The following is a 24,695-nucleotide window of genomic DNA, read 5'->3' on the forward strand; positions in this document are numbered from 1 at the left end:
TGAGACATTGTCCAAATCCTCACAGATAGCTACAGCGTGCACTCGCTCGCCAAGCGCTATTGTTCGCTGGGAAAATCCCCCCTGTTCCCATCGCCGCGTGATCCCGCTGCACCTGTTTCATCTCGATCACCCGGGATGGAGGGAAAAATGAAAAAATATCATCAGAGCAGAGAAAAAGAGAGAGAGAGAGAGACAGAATTAAGTTTTGAAAGAATTAAGAGGATTATGTAGAGCAATAAAGAAAAAAGAAATAAATCTGTAAAACCTAGTGACCTAGGAACTTCATAAATGACTGATATGCTGATATAGACAACAGCCAACGTCATGACGTAAGGAATACTGTTTACGGGTCCAAGCCTGTACTCGTTTCAAAAGAGGATATTATTTTAACAGCCGTTTATGAGCACTATTTATTCAAATTACACATTTAAGTGAAATATATTTATTTTATAAACTCACTGTGAGTGTACACAGCAGTCTCCAGGTTCATGAATTCACAGATAGCAATATACTGTATTAATAATTTGTAAAAAAAAAATCCATGTCCATGAGTCCATGTCTGGTCATCTCGGGTTTTGTTATGGAGATAAAAATTAGGATTAACGTGATTTTTTTTATTTCCCTATGGCATTTGTGAATGGTTGGACCTGGAAGCGCTTTAAAGGGAACATATCTTGAAATTCTGACTTTTTCCATGTTTAAGTGCTATAATTGGGTCCTCAGTGCTTCTATTAATCTAGAAAATGTGAAAACGATCAACCAGGTAACTTTGTTTTGGTAAACCATTCTCTGCAAGCATGTGAAAAAATAGGTCATTGAAATTTGCCTCCCCTTGTGATGTCAGAAGGGGATAATACTAAAATATTAGGTTTACGTAAACTACATGCATTTTACACGTAGATCCCGCTGAACTTTTTGGATCGGCAAAGGTTTTCCTCAGGATCTGCGATGCGATTGTGTACACAGACGCAGTGCCGGCGCCAGCCGAGCGCTGATGAGGGGGCGTCTAAAATACCAGAGGGGGCGATCACATGAATGCATATAATTCCCCCAGCTAGAAAATACATAGGTTTGGTACATTAAGTTTTAAAGTGTTATAAACAAACATCTCTGTAATACAACCACAAAAACTACAGCTATAGTGAGCAACGTACAGAGCTCTGAACAATACAACAACAACAAAAAAACGCATACCTAACGTCACATATTAGCACAACACTACTCATTAGAAGTGCAGACCCAGAGGTAGAAATACATTTTACGTAATGGTGGGGGGCAGTGTTGGCAAATAGAGTTGATGGTTTTCAGCCCAAAAACGGTCCAAACGCAACATTTTATCAACATTTTGGTTCAATTTGATCATATAACGTAGTTATTTTAACTGCCACAAGTAATGCACCATAAGCTAGCGATTAAGCAGCTAGAGAACCACAATAGCAAAATGACAATAACTCGTTTACATATACAGCTATGCTGTAGGATAGGCTAATTCAAATTCGTTAATTATAAATTTAACAATGTCTGTTTTTTATCTATTTACTCCTGATAAACAGGTGTGTGAGAGAGAGAGATCGTACAGGCTTACCTTTAACGTTAAATGCAGAACAATAATAGGCTGTTGGTTGTACGTTGACTTGCAAGGATGCTGAAGAACATGAACATCTGAACTTTTCAAAACTATGTACAGTCTGGCTGAAGTTCATGGTGCCCGAATTGACTTAATGACAGCCGAATATTTGGATCTTTGCACCTGAAATGCTCCGATAATTCATCCACGCCACGGCATTAATTGATGTGTGACAATCCGGAGTCCGGTTTGTAGAACTTCCAATGCTATTTTCCATATATCCATTGCTACAGGGCAGGCCCAGGTCACTCTCACACTCCTGTCTGTAAATTTTTATATAATTTCCCACTTCGACATCTTGATTTCCCTCTGAGACTCAGAACGCGGGCTCATTGTCGGCGTGCCTCAAGCCGTCAACACAAACTTGTTCAACTTCAGGCGCGGCTGCAAGAACCAACAACCACATGACGTCAAAGTACCGCGAGAACGATTCGAGAAATCATACTAAGTGTCGTTTCGTCTTGCTCTCGCGGCATTTTGACGTCTTCGCCTGATGAATTCGAACAAGCCTATAAGCTATACATGAGTGGGCGTGTGTCACGGTAGAATACATGCACACTTGTTTTTTTGTTTTGTTAAATAATTAGACTTTAAAATTCCCTTTAGGAAGACAATACACAAGGCAAACGTGATTTTTAAATAGCACATTTTATCATTAAAATCCCATTCAACATTAATGGTGATCTGAGGGGGCGGGATAGTGCCAGTGAGGGGGCGACGCCCCCTCACGCCCCCTCGTGGCGCCGGCCCTGCACAGACGACACCAGCACAGAGATAGAGAGGGCGTTACATCAACCCCTGTCTCCAAGTTGTTATCAGTCTAAATATATTGCAACCTCAAAACAAGGCCAGGCGGAAAACAGCTCAGCATGACCATGTTCACATTGATTTGTCTGTAAAGGGCTTTAAGTAATGGCTGTAAACAATAAAACCAAGCGCTTTTAATCAAAACTGTACGGGCTTTCAGTATACAGCAAGCTTCTAACAGGCCTCTCAAGCGTGTTACAGAGAGAGGGGGCGGAGCTACAAACACCTCTATCTCACTTATCCTTCAATAATAGTCCAACAACCGTTACATTGACACAGTCAGTCTATCAGTCATGGACCGCAAAACCGCAAGAGTGTAAAATAGTGGCGTGTCACTGTTGAACAGACGAACCTGAGAGGCAGAGATAGTGTTGCTGTTTCTCATCTGTAATTCTAACCATACACGCGCACCTTCACATACAGACACATCTCAGATGTCAAAATCTCTCTGCTTGCTTTACTCCGACATGAGCCGAACAAACGCTCTCGGAAGAAACTGCCTTGATTTTCATTTAGCCACGCACCAGCACATCCACTGACTGTGACTCTCTTCATCCCCATTCAGAACGCCCAGTTATAACTACGCCCCTAATCCAGACAAACACTGGATTATGCGCTACACCGGAGCCATGAAGCCCATTCACATGGAGTTCACCAACATGCTACAGAGGAAACGACTGCAGACGCTGCTCTCCGTGGATGACAGTGTGGAAAAGGTACACACACTTACTGTACACATTCCTGTTTATTTACAGTATCACACCATTTGCAAGGGGACATCCTATAGAGTAAAAAGCTCATTATTATAATTATAAAAAACACTATGTTTTTTGCTATTGTAAGTGTTCCTGTAGCTCAGTTGGAGGAACATTGCGTTAGCAGCGCGAAAGGTCATTGGTTTGATTCCAACAGTACAACCTGAAAAACAATGTTTTGGATAAAAGCGCAAGTTGAGTAAATGAAAATGCAGTAATGCTATTCCCATAGTTGTCTACTGAATAATTATTATACTGTATTTGTATACCGTAGTATTTACATGGACCTTACAGAATCATAATGCACAACATGTATCAACATGCTGCTGCCATGGTGAATGGTTGTACCATTAGATTTTAGCTACTAATTTACATAGTCTATAAAATTTCAAAATGTGTTTACTAGGAATATAAAAAGGTGTGTTTTGATTTCAAAATTGATAAAAGTTGTGTTCATCTATGAAGACTAACTTGTTGGACAAAACGTGTAAGTGTCATAAACTTTTGTTAAGCACACATCATATTTTTTGCTATAATGTCTATGGGAAAAAAGAAATGGTTTTTTGCGAGAGAACCAGTGTCTCGCTAACTTCCGGGTTAGCATACAAAAATACGTCATCCCTGTGGTACTACATTTTACAGAATCAAACAGAATAAGTGTGACATTACAGAAATGCTTTAAATTTCATTATTACACGGCTTGTTGGAATGCTTGATTCTGATTGGCCAGTTGCGACATTTGCAAGTTTGTTATTCCCAGATAACAACCGCTCAAAACAAAATAACACACAGTTACCTGGATGCTGCAAATGATTTTGACAGGTACAGATTAATATTACAAAAAAATGAAATATAAATATGTATTTTAATAACATATGAAGAGTTTGGTTCCAAAACACGATAAACGGCATTTAAAAAAAGAAATTGTTACCACCAAAATTACTATTGGAACTGGTCAGTATTAAAAAGTAAATTCTTAATTTTACGCAAAATCTGATATCCGCTGTGTTATTCTGTCATCTTTTCTCTTTTTTTTCCAAAAAGCGATAAACGCCACTCCTCCTTCTCTGCAGAATGCAATAAATAACCAATCACAGCACACCATTCCACGCATTGTAAACAATAATGGTGGCCCTTTGAATAGACACGGAATCCTAGTTTTCCTCATCTACTTTGTACTTCATGATCAACAAACAAAAACAAAATAATAACACGTTGACCTCAGGGGATCTTATGAAAAACTTAACATTATTTTACTCAAAGTCAAGGAAAATCATACAGGACCAAAACATTTTACAGTTGATCGCTGTCAAGAAAGTTCAGTGACGACGTCCCAAGTATAACCGCAGCAATGACAGTGTTCTTAATATGACAAAGTAAGTGTTTTGATTAATGCCATTAATGTTTATTTTTAATCAGTGTATACCACTAGTCAATTAAATGAATATAACATGGCAAAGATGAATGCACATTTATATATTGATTCAATAGATTCACAGCATCTTGAAAAAAAAACTTGCCATGGATTTTTTCAGAAAAAATATCAGTTTTTATAATAAATCTTTGAAAATCTAATTATGAGTTTGAATTTTGAATGTTATTATAACCTTAAGATGCTACAGAAAAAAAGTGGTTTTCATCTTTTCACGTTCTTGTTATGGAAAACACATTTTACCGAAATTAGTCAAAATGGATTTATTGCGTTTTGGAATCAAACTCTTCATATACTGTATGACATTATATTTGCAAATGATTAAACAGAATAGTGTTTGTGACATCTGAACTTCTTGTTGTATATTTACCGAAAGTAAAAAGGTGTTCCTCATATGCATTCGTTAAAAATGAGTAAATAAAATATTTCAAATAAATATTTAATGTTCCTTACCTTACTTATGAGGTAAATATCCGTGTAATAAGTGGGATAATGTACCTATTTTCTTTCGTCTTACAGTACCTGCTTAATGTTCATAAATAATGTTGTTTATTTGTCTAAATGTAGGTTTACAACATGTTGGTGGACACTGGTGAGTTGGACAATACGTATGTGATTTACACAGCTGACCACGGATATCACATTGGTCAGTTTGGACTGGTGAAGGGGAAGTCAATGCCATACGAGTTTGACATCAGAGTTCCCTTTTACATTCGTGGCCCGAATGTGGAGGCTGGAGGCAGGTGAGTGCAACTGCAATATAAAACATTGCATGCAATACATCTTAGTTTTGTGCTTCTTGGGACTTTGATGACTTAATGGACGATGAGGAATATTGTGAAAAGTGAAAGGGAATGAAATCAGGACATTACACAAACCAGACTTCAACCCGCATCCCCACGGGAGCACCACAGAGTTTAATTTTAGAAACCTTGTTCGCTCATGTGGTCTGCTGTGCAGCGTGAACTAACCAGATGTGACTTGACAATAAAAGCTCTTCCATGTTAATATGACGTTTCATCCTAACCAGCTGCAACAGTAATACGTGACATGATTATTTTATTTGTACCTTGGTTTTTAATTCTGTGGCACTGGTTAGCCCTGCCTACAGCAAAATCTCATTGGTCCAAAATGTACATTAAAATAATAAATAAGCCAAAAATGTCATAATTTAATCACACACATCATTCTAAAGCCATATCTATTGTGGAATACCCAAAGTAATTTTTTCAAAGAATTTCCCAGAATTTTTGGTGAGATCTAAAATTACAAAAAAGTGAAAACAAATTGAAATGTCAGACCATATTGCAGGTCCAAGTCTAATGCTGCGTTCACACAAGCCGTGGTAGAGGCGTCAAGCGTGAGTGATTTCAATGTTAAGTCAATGTGAAGACCTGTTGACGGGCGTCTGGTGGTGCGAATGAGGCGTTTAGCACGGCACGGTTGACGCGATTCCTACTTATTCACGCGTGTAGTTCACGCAAATGGCGCGAAACTTTGACGGAAAAGCGCGCCATGTTAACCAATCAGGAGCTTGCTCTAGTAGTGACGTGATTACAGGAAGCGAGCGGAGTCGCAGAAGCCCAACCCACGATGCAAATTTTTTTGCGTGAATGTCTCAATGTCTAGAATTTCCCGGGTGGCTTTCACGCGCAAATGAATCGAGTAAACTCAAAATGTTCAAGCGGCAAACTAGACACGTTAGAAGGGAATCTGACGCCTCAAACGCGGCTGGTGTGATCCCATGGTAATAGCTTTTAGAAAAGAGGAATGGGGCGTACACACCAAATGCAAATTTAACGATTTGCATGAGTATGTTACATACAAAGTCAATGCAAAGAAGTGAATAGACTCGAACTGGAGCGGGGAGATGCGAATGACTCAAATCGGGCAGCGCAATTGTTTGGTGGCGCAGCGAGTTATCTAGAGCAAGGGACACGATACTTCACTTTTGATGTGTATGCAGCATAATGGGGTGTATACACCAGAAGTGAATTTAACTATTTGTGCGAGTAGATTACAAAGATGTGAATAGACGCTAAATCACGCAGGGTGGTGCAAATGACGCGAAATGGGCTGCCCAATTGTCACGGACACACGCACCGTTTGCTTCAAACACATCTTCCATGCAAGTTGAAAATATTAAATTTAAATTTGCATGACGCGAAGTTAAATCCCGAGAGTAATCTGCAAGGAAAGCGATATTTGCGTTTGGTGTGTACGCAACATATAGAAGTTACACTTCTCAGCAAACATAAAACAAGGATAATTTTAGATGCTTAATTTTTAACTACTATTCGGAGCAGTATGATTGCCTAAATGATGACTTAATGTATTTATTTTTCTGAAAACTCAATTTTGATTAAAAAATTGACAATTTTTCTTTTGCCTTTAGCTCAAAATTAGACCGTGCACATTTAAACCGCACGAGTCACAAACATTTGTTTGGCACTGATTCTGTTGTGTGACACTTTTGCATTTTGCACTCATTGCTGGAAACTTGTCGCTTCATGTTTGGTTAGGATTTTGTGTGATATAAGAGGTTGCAGGTGCTCTCTGTCTCTCTCTCTCTCTCTCTCTCTCTCTCGGGTCAGAATTTTATATCATTAGTCAGTAGTCTTGTTTATCACTGCTGTGTGATCCAGCATAACTGGGTTGCTCCGAAAAGCTGATTAGCAGCAGTAAAGTCACTCATGTGGAGATTACTGTAGATGCGCTACTGTGAGAGAAAGACACAGAAAACAGGATAAGGTTTGGAGATAGTGATAGTGTGTGTTTAGCAGGAGGATCAGGGTGAGAGAGGCATCGAATGAGTCATTATTCAACAAAGTCTCATTCAAGAGACCCCCTTTAGCTCCTGAAATCTCTGAATGCGAGTGATTGGATTAATCTGCACTCCGCAGTCCATTAAATACGCTGGATTTGAAGTGCTGGATTGAAATTGAGACCCATCAGAGATGAACTGCAAGTTTGAATCATTTTCGAAAAATGAAAAGCCAGAGTAAATCATGTCGAGATTAGCAGGTGAACTGTGATGTACGAGATGGATGAACCCTGTGCAGGGCGATTATAAAAATGAATTAAATCAGAGTTAAAATCTTCCAATTTATAATCAAAATGAAAAATATATTGTGTGTTTACTATAGAATGCAGCACAGAATTCGCAAAGTCAGCAAAATTTAATAAAACATTCATCCAAAATACATCTATACTAAAATTATGCTATCAACCAGCCCATTTAAACCAGCTAAACTCTTACACAACAAAAGTTGTGCAATGTGTTTTTAGTTGTATTCAAGTCATATGCCTTAACAGGATCTTAATTCAATATTTTTTCTCTTATCTTTTGATCTTGTTATCAGTCCATGTGTAATTTCTGTTCGTTTTCCGACCATCATGTCAAATGGCAACTTCCTCTTCTGTTTCCATAGCAACCCTCACATGGTCTTGAACATTGACTTGGCCCCCACCATCTTGGACATAGCTGGGATAGATGTTCCACCAGACATGGACGGCAAATCCATCCTGAAACTCCTGGACACTGACCGTGTTATGAACAGGTATGAGTGTCTCAAACACGAAACTCAAATCACAGTGCATTGCATTTAAAAAAGGACCGTCAGGTGAGAAATAGTGAAGGGCTGATGTTGATTATAATCAGGATTTTGATTGAATTGTTAGAATGTTAAACTTTGATATTATTGACTAATATTGCTATTAACTCTTTCCCCGCCATTGATGAGTTCTCGTCAATTAAGAGAAAACATTTCCCTGCCAATGGTGCTTCCCTGATGAGTTTTTATGATAATCTTTAATTCCGCTAATATCCACTAGGTGGAAATCATACCCAATTTATTAAAAACTAATTTGATTAATTTAAAATTCAATGCATGTTTTGATAACCGTTCTGAATCTGATCTCTAAAATTTTCCTGAAAGGCATTTTGAAATTTTGAATGCTGGGGGGCAACTTAAAAAAAAAAAAGCTGGCAGGGAATGAGTTAACCTCCCCAATATAAAATAAGCACCACATATCAGATATTTTAAAGAGTCTACATACAAGTTTTAGTTGCTTTCACACAGTAATCATTACCATAAAATGACCAGAATGACTTAAATGCACAACTGTGTGGTTCACACACAAGCCGTTTCTCAATGTCAAGGATACTTCCTTGGCAGGACTAGTCCTTACAAGTCACTTCCTTCAGATGCTAGGCGAGGCTCCTTTTAAGCATTCGGAGAACACGTTAAATGGAACAGGCTAACAAGTGCACGTAATTACGTCATTGCGTGATTGAAAGGTGTGCTTTCGGTGCTGCGCGCATAGGATTGTGGGTGATTTCAGCGCGTGAAGAGCGCGAAGGATACAAATTTGCATCCTTTCCTGTATATAGGATATTTCTCGAACGAAGGACTCAGTCCTTGGCTGAAATTTCGAGGATCCTCGACATTGGAACAGTCCTTCGACCGACGTCGATGACGTAGCATCCTCGAAATTCTAGCTTCCGAGGATCCTTCCTTGACATTGAGAAACGGCTACAGTGACATTCTGTCCTTATAGCCATAAGATGCCATCAGTACCAAAATAGCGGTAAGCTCTGTGATATCAGTAAGCAGAAGTTTCCTGTAAATGCCACTATGACTTTATGTCTTAAAAAGTTAACAGGGTCCAAGTTTTTAAAGGCACACCGCGGAACTTTTTGGCCACTAGGGGGTGCTAGACATGTATTTTTCACGCCTAGTGCCCCTAGAGGCCACAAGCGGCGCAGCACTGTCGCGAAGGAAAAGAACTGGCCAACCTTAAAACTTAAAACTAAACTAAAAACTAAACCTTTAAAAACGAAACGCTAAACGATCAACATTTTGAGGCATCAGGGAGAAACGCAGTCATATTACAACTTTCTGATGAGGAACTCGTGGCAGAAGCCATTTCTCAATCTGAAGGTTGCAGCCTCCGGATGTCGTATTTCTAAGCTGCATACGTCATCAAGACTGTCTTATTTCAGAATATTAACAATTATAAAGTTGACTGTTATACTTAGTTAATCGTAAATTGTTGCAGTATGCTTATGACTTGCGAATGTAATGCTCAGTTTACCTTAATAAACCAGGCTTGATGATGCAGCCTGCATATTTGACCTCCGGAGGCTGCAGCCTTCCAATTGAGAAACGATCAGAAGTATTTCCTTGCCTTTTTTCAAACAAATATTGTTGCATCGTCCCTCTCTCCCTCGCCACCAGGATTTTCCGCAATGGCGCTCGTTTTTTCCTCTCTTTTGTGTGAAAATTGGCGCTCCAAATCCAAGTAAACCGATGTGTTTAGGTCTGCCGCTTTGTAATACGTCACGCGAGTGACAGCGGAACGCAGCAAATGAGGAAGAGAGAAGAGAGAAACGCTCGGATCTGATTGGTGAATGAATATGGTTTGGTGAGTTTGAGCAAGTTTGACTGCTATAGCATCCTGGATTGTAATGTAAATACCATAGACAGTAAAAGAAAGGAAAATATGTGAACACGTGAATGCAGCATCTGAATACAGGGAACTATATGCAAGATAATCGCCGTCATTTATAAAGAAGATCGCATTTATGTATGAATCAAGATCGTGAGTTTATATAAAAAATTGCCTCAAAGGAGATTCGAACCCAGGTCGCCCGTGTCATAGGTCCGTGACACTAACACGGTGCCACAGAGTCACATAATAGAAGTTGCTCTCTACACTCATTAAGTAGCCTCCATCAAAATTCACGTCAAAAAAAATGTGTTGAGGAAGTAAAGGAAGTTTCGTATGCCATAAAGCAGTCGGATTTTGTAGTTTTTTGTGTGCTCTGGTTACTACCCGAAACCCTAAGTTTTAAAGTAAGAGTAAAAGCGATACAGACCCCGTCAGGCTATGGTAGACATGTCATTCAACCTATTTAAAGTCGATGTACTATCACAAGGGTCTTGAAAATTTATTATGAAGGTTGAAAAATTACATGGTGTCGCTTTAAGGCAAATATTGACAATTTTACTGTATGCAGTTGTTCTTAAATCCAACAATATAACTCTTGATGACTTCAAACTAAACTACTGAGAGAAATAGAAACGCTGTTGTTGGCTAAAAAATAATAATGTTTACACAAATGGCTACACTAAGGTTATATATAAAATGTGGGCAAGTCATCAAATATGTGGTAAAGTGTTTTGAACAACTTCAGTGAAAATATGTGGCATGTGGAGAGAGACTTCCATGAACTTTGACAGCTTTGTGTGAGCAACAGACCAAAACTTCTGTCAGTATTTGGGTCAATGACGTGACGTTAATTATTTTGTGTCTGTATGGTTCAATTAAATGTAAAAGGGTTAAAATTTCAAAATAAATTTGTAGATTACTATTATATAAAATATAATCATCTAGTTTAGTGTAATATGATTTTTTACATACATTTTTACATCATTTGTCAAAGATTATTAGAAAACAGCTGTTTTCAGCATATGTCTGGACAAATAATACAAAACGCATTAAAATTTACATTTAAAAAATAATTAATAAAATGAAATTTTAAAATGATTTTTTATGATTACACTTACATGCCATCAAGATTGATAAAATATTTAATATTTCTCATTCTTTGGCGCAATTGGCGGTTACACCATTTGACATTTTCATGTCCATTTAGTCTTAACTTTCATAAAAATGGTGCAAATGTCATTTTTATTGCATAAATTTAACATAAATACACTATGTGCATTGAAATAAACCTGATGCGTGCTTTTAAAACAAGTTTTTTTTAAGATTTTTGAATTTCTCATCTTGCCAAACCGTTTTTGTCACTGACCCACTGACTGATCTTAACCTTAAAGGTAGGGTAACACATTTGATCCTGAAACATTTTTAGTTATGCTGGTTAAAAGTCTCCTCACATCCTGATAGCAATCACTGGTTTAAGTTGTTTAAAAGTATTTGTAGAAATTTATGTCATCTGTGAAAGACGTAGGACCAAAAATTGTTCAACCAATCATAGATTTCAGTACGAACGGACGTTGCCTTTTTTGTCCCTCATACGTAAGCGTATTTTGAATGCCCACCGCGCAGCGAGTCCACGCAGACACCGTTGGTGGACCCCATTTACTTCCATAGTATTCTTTTTTCCTACTATGGAAGTGAATGGGTTCCACGGATGGTTTGGTTACAAACATTTCTCAAAATATCTTGCTTATTTTTTATTTTTTTTAATGGTCTGCCTAGTTGCTAAACTTAACTCTTGAACAAATACCTCGTCGAAAATAACAAATGTTTTGGTTTCCTAGGTAATCTACATGTTGTTTATTTTGCTTGTTATATAAATAAACTACTTTAAAAGTACTTTGTTGTTATTTATTCTTAGCAGAGTTTACTGAAAGTTACGTGTTGAATATGAAAGTCGCCTGTTTATGTTGTTACTGCTGAAACCGTCTGTAAAGAAACATTTTAACTGTGTTAGGTAAATAGAAAGTGTGGTTTTATAAAGACAACATATTGTTTTTCAAACTTAATGAGTTAATAAAATAAAGTTGTATTCTTGTGATGTGATAAAATTTTATGTTTACTCAATAGAACGTGTTGTTTTGTTTGTAGACAGCAAAAGCATATTTAGCGAAATTAGCATAGGTGAACAAATTAGATTTTACTTGGATCAGGGATTCACTGAAGCTGAAATATATTTGTCAGTAATTGACAATTTAGGGTCCGTCCCTAAAGTTACACCTTAATATACACTTTTCTTCTTTTAACAGCATTTAAATGGAATGGCTTACAGTCAACAAACATTATGTGGTTGTCAGCCCCCGGACCCGAGAAATGAAATAAATCCTGAGTTTCTAAAAAAAGACTCATTGCAATTCCTGTAATACACCAGCTACTCGATTAAGAACAAGACCTGACTGACTTTGTTGTTTGTGTATGGCAGCAGGTGCTACCATGGCACAAAACTCTCATCAACATGACACCTGCTGAAATCTCATCTCATCTCTGCTGTCTACTGCTAGTCTGTGTACCGCTTTTCTATCTGATGAGAGGAAGAGATGCGTATCTCTGCAGGATGTGGCCACGGGTGTACAGGAAATAAGAAATTGGGGGAGGAGAGTCTTTCAAGGAAAAGAGGGGAAGAAGGAGGGGCCTGTCACTCTTTCTCTTACTCAATCACCTTATGGGGCTTTCACACAGTACATGGTGTGCTGCGCTATGAAACCCATTCATTTCAATGACTTGTGCCGCGCGAGGACGGTTTGTTGTTGCATTGACCAAAGTGCGAGTGCAGCGGAGCGGTCAAAGTTCAAAATAGTTTAACTTTTGCACTGCGCTCTGTCCTGATTACCATCCAAACAAACGCAAAAGGCAAAATGGATGAAAAACTTGCACTGTGTGTGTCGAAATTCCCGGAGCTTTATAATACAAGTTTAAGCCCCTATAGAGACGTCGGAAGAAAAGCTGTGTCATGGAAACATATCAGGTAGCTGTAGGTAGCTTAAAGGCACACCGCGGAACTTTTTGGCCACTAGGAGGTGCTAGATATGTATTTTTCAGGTCTAGCGCCCCTAGAGGCCACAAGCGCCGCAGCACTGTCGCAAAGGAAAAGAAGACAACTCTTTAGGTCACAAAGTGTGCCTTCCAGCATGTCATGTGTCATATAATATAATTTAATGGGTTTTATTTTTCCAAACGCCAAAAGATCGCCTAGCTCACGTTTACAAGACAGTTGTAACGGTGGTTGCTTGGTTAAAGTTTATATAAAAAATTGCCTTAAAGGGGAATCAAACCCGGATCGCCCATGTCATAGGTCCATGATGCCTCCACGGCGCCACAATGTCACATGATACAAGTCTCTCTCTAAACTCTCAAAGTAGCCTCCAGTAAAATTCACGTAAAAAAAAAATAGTGTTCGGGCACCAGACAGGATTTATATATGCAAGCATTATAACATTACTTACTAGTCCAAAAGCATGAGGGCCAAGTCAGCATCGGTCAAAAAACCCTCCTCCTCCTTTAGTTCATGTCAGCTGGCCCAATATTGATCCTCGTCCTTCTTTTTATTCTGGTCTCCTCCGACAAAAAAGGTTTTCTTTTTCTTAGTTGCTGCTTCGGCCATGACAAAAACATCAGGAAAATAAATAGTTGCGCTCTCACATCCGAATTTGAAGAAGTTGAAGAAAGTGACGTATGCCGTAAAGCAGATTTTTGTAGTTTTTTGTTTTGTGCTCGGGTTACTACCCGAAACCCCAAGTTTAAAAGTACGAGTAAAAGTGTTACAGACCCCGTCAGGCTACGGTGGACATGTCATTCAACCTATTTTAAGTCAATGTACCATCACAAGGGTCTTGAAAATATATTATGAAGGTTTAAAAACTACAAAGTGTCACTTTAAGTTACTTGAAATGGAGACGGGCAACGGCAGCGTCTGTATTCCTCCTCAACTACTTAACCCAAATAAAAATACAGCAATACAGCATAGCGTAAAAGCGATTGGTTGCGCTGAACCCAGCAGTGAGAACAGTGCCCACCACGTCCTGTGGGAAAGCCCCATTAGAGAGACCCAAATTAAAAAATGTGAGTTGTGCTTGGACCTTCAATGCTGGGGTATTTTGGGTGGTTGCTTGCTAGAGCATTGCTATGCTGTTGCTAAGTTTGCTTTTGGTTTTAATTGTATAGATTTTTAGACGATTACCGAGTGTCCAAAAAGACAGCTTTAAAGTTTATGATACTCTGGCTTGGATATCGCGTACAATGCAAGTTTATAGAGGATTTAAGCATTCACGAAGAAGTCTAAAAACTTAGAAAATCTCTTCAACAAGTAACATGATGAGGCATTATTCATGTCCATAGCATATAACATATGGGAGGAGGTAAATTATGAATAAACATAATAGTGCCATAGCAAAAATATAAAGGGGCCCTATCTTGCACCCAGCCCAACTGACTTCGTCAGTGACGCATGTATCATTCGTATTTTGCACCGGCGCACAGCAGGTTTTTCCCTCCACAGACGCACGTTGGCAAACTAAGGAATGAACTTGCGCTCCCTGGGCGGTTCAGCGCAAAAAAGGAGGCTTGTTGTGGCGCAAATCATCACTGACGCTATTTTGCAGTTTCAAAAAACAATTGCGCCACTGACCAAAAAAAACTAGTCTAAAGTCAGTGGCGCGTTGCGTGTGGTTCATTATGCTATTTTAAGGGCGCATGTTTGACCGTAATGTATAGCGTGCACAACACGCACACACTTTGCTTATCTAATCTACACAGATGCAACAGTTATTTTTGCAAATCATAAACTGTTACAATTATTATATTAACACATGAGATAAGGGGAGTCATTGTGGTGATAGTTTTTATTTATTGTGTGGCTGCGTTAAAAAATTCTCATGCAAATAACGATTAAAATATTTTCATAAGTTTGTTGTGTGGCTGTATTACGTTTATTTTATGTAAATAATAATTAAAATGTTTTCATAAGAAACCTTAATGTATATGAACTTGATTTGTAAGTGTACTTTGGGGTTGGACCTTGCTTGCGTTTCTTGGGTCCGATTTCAAAGCCCCCAAACCCTTTCAGCGGTGAGGGTGGACGCAGATCTGTGTAGAGGCAGATCCACCTCCCGTTACACGGCGTGCCCGATTTATGCTGGCAAGCTTGGGATTCCCCCGTCTCCTGACATCATTGTAGCGCTTGGCGCAACGATGGGGGTGCCAGCTGATGAGACAATTGTGGCTATTTCCTCTCACGCCTGTTTAACCTACGCTGGTTTGGGCGGGTTTCTCCTATCCCCATACAAAACAACTTCTCTGTCTTTGACTGCTCTTACAAGAACGTCGGTCTCCTCGGCTGTGAACCACTCCTGGTGTGCGCCTGGTAAATCCGTCATAATAATAGCAACCCGCAATGGAACTTGCGCCCTTGCGTTTAAAGGGAATGTTGGATAGCGTTCTGATTGGTTTATTTGACGTTACACCCAAACCACACCTATGAATAATGAACCTACTTCAGACCAACCTCTTATTGATTTGCGCCTGGCGCAAGAGTTATTTCTCCCAGCGGGAAAATAGCAACAGCGCCCAAGATCCGCCCACAAAGTCACTTGCGCATTGCGCTTCGCACTTGCGTTTCAGATCGTTAAAATAGGGCCCTAAGTGTTCCTAATCAAATAATGTTATAGACTATGAGTAAAATAAAATAGTGTTCCTGCAGCTCACTTGGTAGAGCATTGTGATAGCAGTGCAAGGATCAGCGCAAATGTATAAATGTATACAATACCTTGAATCTATAGTCTCTTTGGATGAAAGTGTCCGCCAAAAATATAAATGTAATTAACAAGAGCTGTCTGTTAAGGAGAAATGATAAGAAAACCCATCAGAAGGCAGAAGTAGATCAGTGATGATACTCTTAAATCCGGCTATAGGGATCCAGGTGGGGGGGTGAGCAAAACGATCAATAGCTCATATCTGCAGTGAAGGTCAGGAGTTGCACAGCACTTCTGTTACTGTACCTCCAATATCTCCTGTTTCTTCATAAGGAGCACTAGAGGAAAAATACACTTTAAATTGAAGGCTGGAGTTCTGTTCAGCTGAACCCATTTGACACGCGACTATACTTTACTGCTCTTCAGGGTTTTTTTCAGACTTTCAATCTTAGTTTGCGCAACATACCCCCAATCTACAGCAAGTCAGTCTGCAAAACCCTGTAAAAGTCATTTTTTGTGATTTACTGTTTTCTACATAAAATCATCCAACATGATATAAATGTTTTAAACCTTGTATCTTTTTAAATTATATAAAGCCATACAGTTCTGCATAATTAGGGGCATGGCCACTTGAGTGACAGTTGAACAGCCACTGCTGTCACTACAGTCGAGCTAGATGGGCGTGGTTTCAGCAGCCAACCACCTCAGCTTCATCCACGTCCCGCCTCTTTATCCATTTTCGGTTATCCATGCACGATGCACGACCAAGATGGCGACAGCAGGCAACACATACTTTAAGCTTCAAAAAAGCTCTTCATTAACCTATGGGTGACGTTACAGACACTATGTCCATATTTTTTACAGTCTGTGGGTATTACTGGTGTGTTCTATGTCATAGAATAAAATGTGAAAATATATTGGTCTTATGTTAACCCAAGATCTTATTTAAGGAGTTTAACAAAATCATTCAACCAGACGTGCTAAAATTCTTACTCGCTTTCGGTATTTGCCTACAAAAATACATCATACCTGCAGCACTCTATTATAGGTTTTAATAAGTTGCTTGCACAAACGACCAGTGGGTTTTTTTGTTTTTTGTTTTTGAGGAGGAGGACAGCTTCTAACAAAACCATTATATCAATGTCCATCTGTTTCTCCTGACTGCAGGTTCCAGTTGAACAAGAAAGGAAAGGTGTGGAGAGACTCATTCCTGGTGGAGAGAGGGTGAGTCTGTGCAGATTAAATTATGTGTGAGTCTGTCTGGATGGGTTTGGCTTCACTTATGATGGTGATGAATTTTTGAAAACGTCCTCATAAATGTAGTGTTTTTGAGGACATGGAGGTCTTCTCTATTTAAAAGGATCATGTATCATCCAAAGTGTGATCTGCTGTAAATGTAAATAGATTCAGGTTTTTGTAAACTCACCCTTAAAAATCATTATCTTTGTAAAATGATAATAAAACCATTGCATGCATATATTTGGACATTTTTTTTTTCAAATAATTTCTTTCTTTTTTGACCAATGATAGGAAACTGCTGCATAAAGTGTTGAATGATGGGAAAGAAATGGCCCAGGAGGAGAACAACCTGCCCAAATACCAGCGCGTTAAAGACCTGTGTCAGCGCGCGGAGTACCAGACGCCATGCGAACAAATTGGTCAGGTACGAAGGAATTATGAGGATTCAATATCTGAATAATAATTTATTCCTCAAACTCTGTATCTTAACATAACAAAAGGTATTATTACTATTATTACACATACACACACACACACACAAACACATAGAGAGAGCTACTGAAATGAGCCGCTCTAAGAAACAGCCAATCAGTGCAGAGCTCAACTTTATTATTCATGACCCTTTCAAATAAGGTAATAATAGACTATTTTATTCTAAGGGCAAATCCTAGGGTTGTAAATGGACATGTAAAAACGTTTCTGGATATTTTTTTATTTAATAATGTCACATACCCTCTATTTAGATATCAAATACCACAATTTAAAATATTATATCAATGCATTCTTTGGCACATTTAAGGACTTCACATTAATCTGTATGGCTCTTCAATTTAAACTGTCAGTTTAGAGCAAACAGATGATTTTGTCCCCACCACTTTTGCAAAACAGCTTGCAGCGGAAATCTATTTAATACAGATAAAGTGTCTTTAACTTCCTGTTTGTTATAATAAGCAACGGTCTGGCACTGTAATGTGTTATCTGTATTATTTTGCTGAACGGCCTCTGCAGTTGTTACCATTTATAGAAAGTGACAGCGCCAATGTTCTCCTCGGCAAACACCTCTCAGATGCACACACCAATATCTCGCTGTCAGTTTTCGTGAAGTTACAAAATTAAATGCAAATAAATGCATGCCTATACGGCTATTTTCACATCGCTCAAAGTTGAGTTTAATGTAATAAAAACTTATTTTACAGTCAAACCCCTCATATTCAAAGCAAAAATTTTATCTACTGACCTAAACTGTCAGAATAATGCTCCCGAGCTGTTTCAAAAGGTCCTAATATGTACCATTTACGTTCACATGTATACATTTGGTACTAATCGTACTTTTGAAGTAGTTATATGAAATCTAGGTGCATAGGTGTACTTTTTGTAAAAGTCCTGCTCCAGGGAAAACTGGGGATTTTAGCAATGTTAGAGATCATAGAGGGATTCTGTGTATAGTTAATGCACTGATAGGTGTGGAGACCCCGGTGTTCTGGTGAGTGAGGTGTAACTTTTGTTCCACATTAACACGGCTTTTTAAAGGAGGCTGATTTGTGATCTTGTGATCATTTCAGATGAATAAGAGATCATTTTCACCTGCTATAGAAAAGCACACATCCGCTCACACAGGAACAAACACGTACGCTGTCACATGTGAGGTGAAAAGTTAATGGGGGTCGATGATGGAAACATTTGTCTTTTATTAGCAGACACTATCAAATACAGTCAACCCATAACAAACTGTATTTAAAATTACAGTTTCAACTAGGGTGGCCAAATGCCCCATTTTCGCCAGACGCCTCCTGGCCAGGATTTCGGGTGCATCCTCCGGAAGTTGCATTGGTCGACCGTATACGTCATCAAGGTTTAATGATTGTATGTCTTAAGAGAAATAAATCTTTGTTTTATAATAATTTTACTGAAATGTGAGAACCTCGATGACGTATGCGGTCGACCAATGCAACTTCCGGAGGACGCACCCGAAATCCTGGCCAGGCGCAATCCGGCAAAAATGGTGCGTATGGCCACTCAATTTTTTACGGGCTCTGAATGATCCCAACCAAGGCATAAGGGTCTTATCGTCATTTTTGCTAAAGAATATAACAAAAAAGTAATATAAAATCAAATATAACTTTGATATTTTTAATAGTGATATTAATGGTATTATGCCTACACCTCTCTCTCTCTCTCTCTCTCTCTCTCTCTCTCTCTCTCTCTCTCTCTCTCTCTCTCTCTCTCTCTCTCTCTCTCTCTCTCTCTCTCTCTCTCTCTCTCTCTCTCTCTAGAAGTGGCAGTGTGTGGAAGATGCCACGGGGAAGTTGAGATTGTCTAAATGCAAAGGCATGGCCAGTCTGTCGTCTGTGAAGAAGCCGCCTGTATCCAACATAAAATCACAACTATACCTGCAGAGTATGAATGCTGATGTCAGTGTGAACTCTGACCCTCAAGACTGTGACTGTGAACCCAAAACTTACAGACTGAGCACATACTCAAAAAACAAACTTCTCTCCAAAAAGAGTGAGTAGGCATGCACAGCAAAAAGTCTTCAAATCTCCATATCCCTTTGTCAAAATTCTTTTTTATTCAAAGCGTCCCATAAGAAAAAAAAATGAATGAAGAAAAGCTAAAATGTAGGTTATGTATAGAAAGTCTAATGTATAGACTTTACCATAACAAAAACAGTATATACAGTCAGGGTCATTTCCTCTCCAAAATTATTTTGTGTGCCTCTACTGCCCTCTGGTGGAAAAAATAGTGAAACAACCCACTGTTCACATATGATTGACAGAACTGAAAGCGTTAAAGAGCTACTCTAGGAATCGCTATGCTCGTGCGCTCTCAATGGGGGGAGACCTGTACGCCGTGGACCTGGATGGTGAATACAGACCCTCAGGCCCCAGGAACCACACCATCAGACAGAACACAGCGGATGAGAGCGAGTTTAGTGGCATGGGACCCAATGCAATCAGCCAGACCAGCAACAGCCTTGATGTGTCTTCATCTGTTAAAGTCACACACAGGTGATGAGTGTGTGTCTGTCTTTGTGTGCATGTACGTGTGTGTGTGTGTGTATGCATTTGTCACAGGTGTGTAAATCTCAGCTTGTGTCTTACAGGTGTTCAATTCTGGCCAATGAAACAGTAAAGTGTGACATTGGTCTGTACAAGTCTCTGCAAGCGTGGAAGGATCACAAGCTCCATATTGACCATGAAGTATGAAATATGCTATAGTCACATATTTTTAAAGAGATAGTTCACCTATAAATTTTAGATAGATGATCGATACATCACAGTGTGACCTTTTCAGGTTAAGGACAATTAAATCGCACAATTAAAATTTGTACAATCATTTAAAAGCAACAACATTGATATTATATCAGGTTGCTGGCCATATACACAGAGGTGTGCAGAGAAATTTTGCATGCTGAAAGTTTTGTCTGACCTGAGCATACCTCTGTTGTTCATATCAACATATTCAAGTCTGTTTCTTATAGGGCACACAGGAGTTCATTATATACGAAGTCAATGGAAAGACGCATTCTTGTGCAGGGCGTGCATTGACATTCTCGAAGTCAGGGGCGTCGCTAGACCCCTTTTACTGGGGCATGTGCCCCGGTGTAAATCTCAAGTGTAAATTTTAGCAGTGAACTAGTGCAAAGACAATCGCGGCAAAAACGGATATATATGCAATGTAGTTGCCCAATTTACGCTTGTAAAAGCGACAAAGCAGTCGCATTGATGCGTGCACGCACGTATCCATGTCCGTGCGCGTCTTTACGTTCATTTGCCGACAACCGCATTCAAAAGGTGACGCCACGCGATTGAGTTAGTTTAAAACATGACCAGACTAAAGTAAGTTTCTAAATAATAATGCTAATCATATTTTGCCTCGATCATTATTGGCTTTTGTAGATGTACATCAGAAATGTTTTGGAGAGATGATGAGTTTAAGGAATGTAAGACACATTCTCACTCAGTCAGGTCTCAAACATTAGGCGGAAAATCTCAGGAAAACCTCTTGTCAAATCTACAGAATTGCATTGTTGCTGAGAAAACCCACAGATGTATGTGTTATACTGTTCTGTATTTTGAGATATGAAATTAATATTTAGTTAACTTATATTTAACTCTAGGACACTACATAAACAGTTAGCAGTAACTATGACTGAGATTATTTAGTATAGCAGTCATAAAATGACTGGTTTCTTAAAATATTCTTGTAAAAATAAGTTATTAATCATTGCTATCATTGTATAATGTAGAAAATATAATAATGCTGTCATTATTTCCAAACATGTTATGCAATTTATGCCTCCAAACATTTTAATAATGTTAGGTATGATGAAGATTACACTTATATATACGCTTGTATATATGTATCTTTCGCAGTAACTATTGCACTGTAGAATAGTGGGTTAAGCAAAAGACATTTTAAGTGTTGCACACTTCTTGCACACAGCAGGCTTTCAAAAAAAGTCAGCAAAAAATGGGGGGCCTGTGCCCCAGTAGAGCTTAATGTCTAGCAACCCCCCTGCTCAAAGTCAATGCACAGAAGTTTCCTTGTGCGGGGCGATGCGAATGGTGCGATATGGGTGGCGCGTTTGCCTCGAAAACACGTGCTCAAACGCCTCAAATATTCAACTTAAGCGAAAAATTAGCATGACACGAAGTTAAATCCCACGAATAATCTAGATCGAGTAATGGTGCATTCACATCAGCCGCAGTAGAGGCGGCAAAAACGCACTATTCACGTGTAGTTGGACGCTTGAACATTTTGAGTTTACTCGCTTCATTCGCGCGTGAAATTATAGTCATTCGAGACATTGGCTGTTTCTCAATTCTAAGAACGCAAAGAACGGACTTGCGTTCTCGTGGAGACTGGTCTTGCCAGGCGACCTTGGAAGAACGAACTCAGAAGGTCGCGAGAACACAGAACGCACCTGTGAGAATTGAGATGTGTGCGATCTTCCTGCTGGTCACGTGACCTCCCCACTTTGCAACGCGCAAGTCTGCACTCGATGCATCCTCGATATCAAGAACACATCCGGGTATTTTCATGCGTCCTCTGTACTTGCGTTCTTGAGAACTGGAATTGAACTTCGACTGTTGATGGTGACGTAGAGCGAGGACACAAGGATGCAAGATCGCTGAAGAACGCAAATTGAGAAACAGCCATTCACGCGGAAATTTGCGTCATGAGAGTGGCTTCTGCAACTCCGCTGAGACTCTGCTCGCTTCCTGTTATCATGTCACTACTACAGCAAGGTCCTGATTGGTTAACACGGCGCGGAAATCCGCCAGTTTCCCGCATCAACGCTCAGTTCGCAGGATGCCTATTCGCATCTTAACATGAAAATCACTCGCTTGCGTCCTTTACCGCGTCTGTGTGAACCCTGCATAACGCGATGCCTCTTGTTTGGTGTGTACAAAGCATTACATAAAGATATCTAATAAGCTTTTTAATGTAGTGCTTGAGTGGTATGAACCCTCTTTTTGCAATTTTGGAGAATTATGTCTACTTCTTTAAATCTTTATTTGTGTTCTGGAAGTAATGAAGTTTTAAAGGGATAGTTCGGCCAAAAACGATATTAAACCTATGATTTACTCACCCCCAAGCTGTCCGAGTTGCATATGTCCATCGTTTTTCAGACAAACACATTTTCGGATATTTTAGAAAATATCTTCGATCTTTCAGTTGATTAAATGTTATGTTACGGGGTCCACCCATAGTCCACGACCTTCAAGTCCAAAAAAAGTGCGTCCATCCTTCACAAATTAAATCCAAACGGCTCCAGGATGATAAACAAAGGTCTTCTGAGGGTAATCCGTGCGGTGTTGTTGTAGAAATATCCATATTTAAAACTTTATTAACGAAAATAAATACCTTCCGGTAGCGCCGCTATCTTAGACTCCTCTGTATTCGGAGGGCGGGGGCATAGAGCAGCAGCAGAGTAGCCTCCGTACGCTGCGTAAGCTCTCATCCTGAATGCGGATTCTAAAATATCCGAAAATGTGTTTGTCTCAAAAACAATGGACATTTGCAACTCGGACAGCTTGGGGGTGAGTAAATCATGGGTTTAATATCATTATTGGCCGAACTATCCCTTTAAGTAATGACAGAATTTAAATTTTTAGGTGAACTATCAGTCTATTCACCCACAGCTCCTACTGTAGATACCCACAATATACATTGTCTCCTTTTATGCAGATCGAAACACTTCAGACGAAGATTAAGAATCTGCGCGAGGTCAGAGGTCACCTGAAAAAGGAACGACCAGAGGACTGTGACTGCAGCAAATACATGTGAGACTGACATCTCTCATGCCTAAATGCATCCAGTTTAATCTAGATTTACTGATTGATCAATGTTGATATCAATTCATATTGCTTTACTTCTATTAGTTACAAATCCAAGTATAAGAGTAAGCTAAGAAAATACAAAACAGGAAGTGTCCATCCATTCAGGTGAGTTTCTTTCTGAATGCATCAGTGTTTGTGTGTGCATACAAGCTTCTTTAGTTTATTATGCTTTCTCTCTCTTTAGGAAAGGACAGGAGAAGGATAAAAAGGCCTGGGTATTGATGGAGCAAAAGCGCAGAAAGAAACTACGTAAGCTCCTTAAACGTCTGCGTAACAATGACACCTGCAGCATGCCTGGACTAACCTGCTTCACACACGACAACCAGCACTGGCAGACCGCTCCCTTCTGGACATGTGAGACTTGTACACGGACACACAAACACTATCTGTGAGTCTGTGCCGGATCAACCGGATAACTGCTGATTGTGTCTTTGTTGACAGTGGGGCCGTTTTGTGCATGCACCAGCGCCAATAACAACACCTACTGGTGCATGAGGACCCTTAATGAGACGCACAACTTCCTGTTCTGTGAATTTGCCACTGGATTTCTGGAATACTTTGACATCAACACAGATCCATATCAGGTTAGCGGTCATGACAACATATTTATTTACGTGATTAAATGTGTATATGCGTTATGGTTAATCTCTCTCTGTCTGTGTGTAGTTGATAAACGCAGTAAACACACTGGATCGCTTTGTTCTGAATCAACTGCACGTTGAGCTCATGGAGCTCAGAGGCTGTAAGGGACACAAGCAGTGTAACCCCCGCACACGTAGCCTAGAGATCGGTGAGTTACTGTACAACACACACACTACAGCGTACTATCAGTCTTCTGACACACGCATACTTCCCTCTGATGGGACTGAAAGGTGACATGTGAATATTACATCTTCATCATCTTCATCCTCACCTGATCCCCTGGCGCTGCCTTGCTTTCTCTTCTTGTTTTTTTATGCAAACGGAAACGATCTACTGAACTGTGGTGGTGGAACACGTCAAAGATTTTGATGTTAAAATGTCCTTCGATGTATTTGACATGTAGTCCATATTTCTGGGGATGATTTTGATGATAAAGAGGAGCATTCATTTATTTACTCATTGATTTTAATGACCTCAAGGACAGCGTGTGTTGATGAAACTTGTCAGTTTGTTGATGGCACCTTCCACCCACTATTGACAATTTATTTATTTTTTCTTTAAATGTCATATGCAGACTTAATTTAATATGATTTTAAGGGCACATTTAACTTTGCATTAACTCTTTCTCCGCCTTTGATGAGTTATCTCGTC

General features: G+C 39.4%; 1 protein-coding gene across 5 annotated transcripts in view; it reads left to right on the plus strand.

Moving 5' to 3' along the window:
• Positions 1-24,695, plus strand: part of sulf2b (sulfatase 2b) — a 238,677-nt gene that overhangs the window by 206,058 nt on the left and 7,924 nt on the right. For all 5 annotated transcript variants that reach the window (XM_065286280.2, XM_065286278.2, XM_065286279.2 and 2 more), the window contains 13 exons: positions 3,000-3,150; positions 5,189-5,364; positions 8,053-8,181; positions 16,984-17,040; positions 17,347-17,479; positions 19,329-19,560; positions 19,832-20,063; positions 20,159-20,255; positions 23,251-23,345; positions 23,445-23,507; positions 23,587-23,756; positions 23,844-23,986; positions 24,069-24,192. In XM_065286280.2, coding sequence (XP_065142352.1) covers positions 3,000-3,150; positions 5,189-5,364; positions 8,053-8,181; positions 16,984-17,040; positions 17,347-17,479; positions 19,329-19,560; positions 19,832-20,063; positions 20,159-20,255; positions 23,251-23,345; positions 23,445-23,507; positions 23,587-23,756; positions 23,844-23,986; positions 24,069-24,192 — 1,802 coding nt within the window. The remainder of the gene's footprint in view (positions 1-2,999; positions 3,151-5,188; positions 5,365-8,052; positions 8,182-16,983; positions 17,041-17,346; positions 17,480-19,328; positions 19,561-19,831; positions 20,064-20,158; positions 20,256-23,250; positions 23,346-23,444; positions 23,508-23,586; positions 23,757-23,843; positions 23,987-24,068; positions 24,193-24,695) is intronic.

Source organism: Paramisgurnus dabryanus, chromosome 21, assembly GCF_030506205.2.
Source record: "Paramisgurnus dabryanus chromosome 21, PD_genome_1.1, whole genome shotgun sequence".
In the NCBI taxonomy this organism is placed as follows: Eukaryota; Metazoa; Chordata; class Actinopteri; order Cypriniformes; family Cobitidae; genus Paramisgurnus; species Paramisgurnus dabryanus.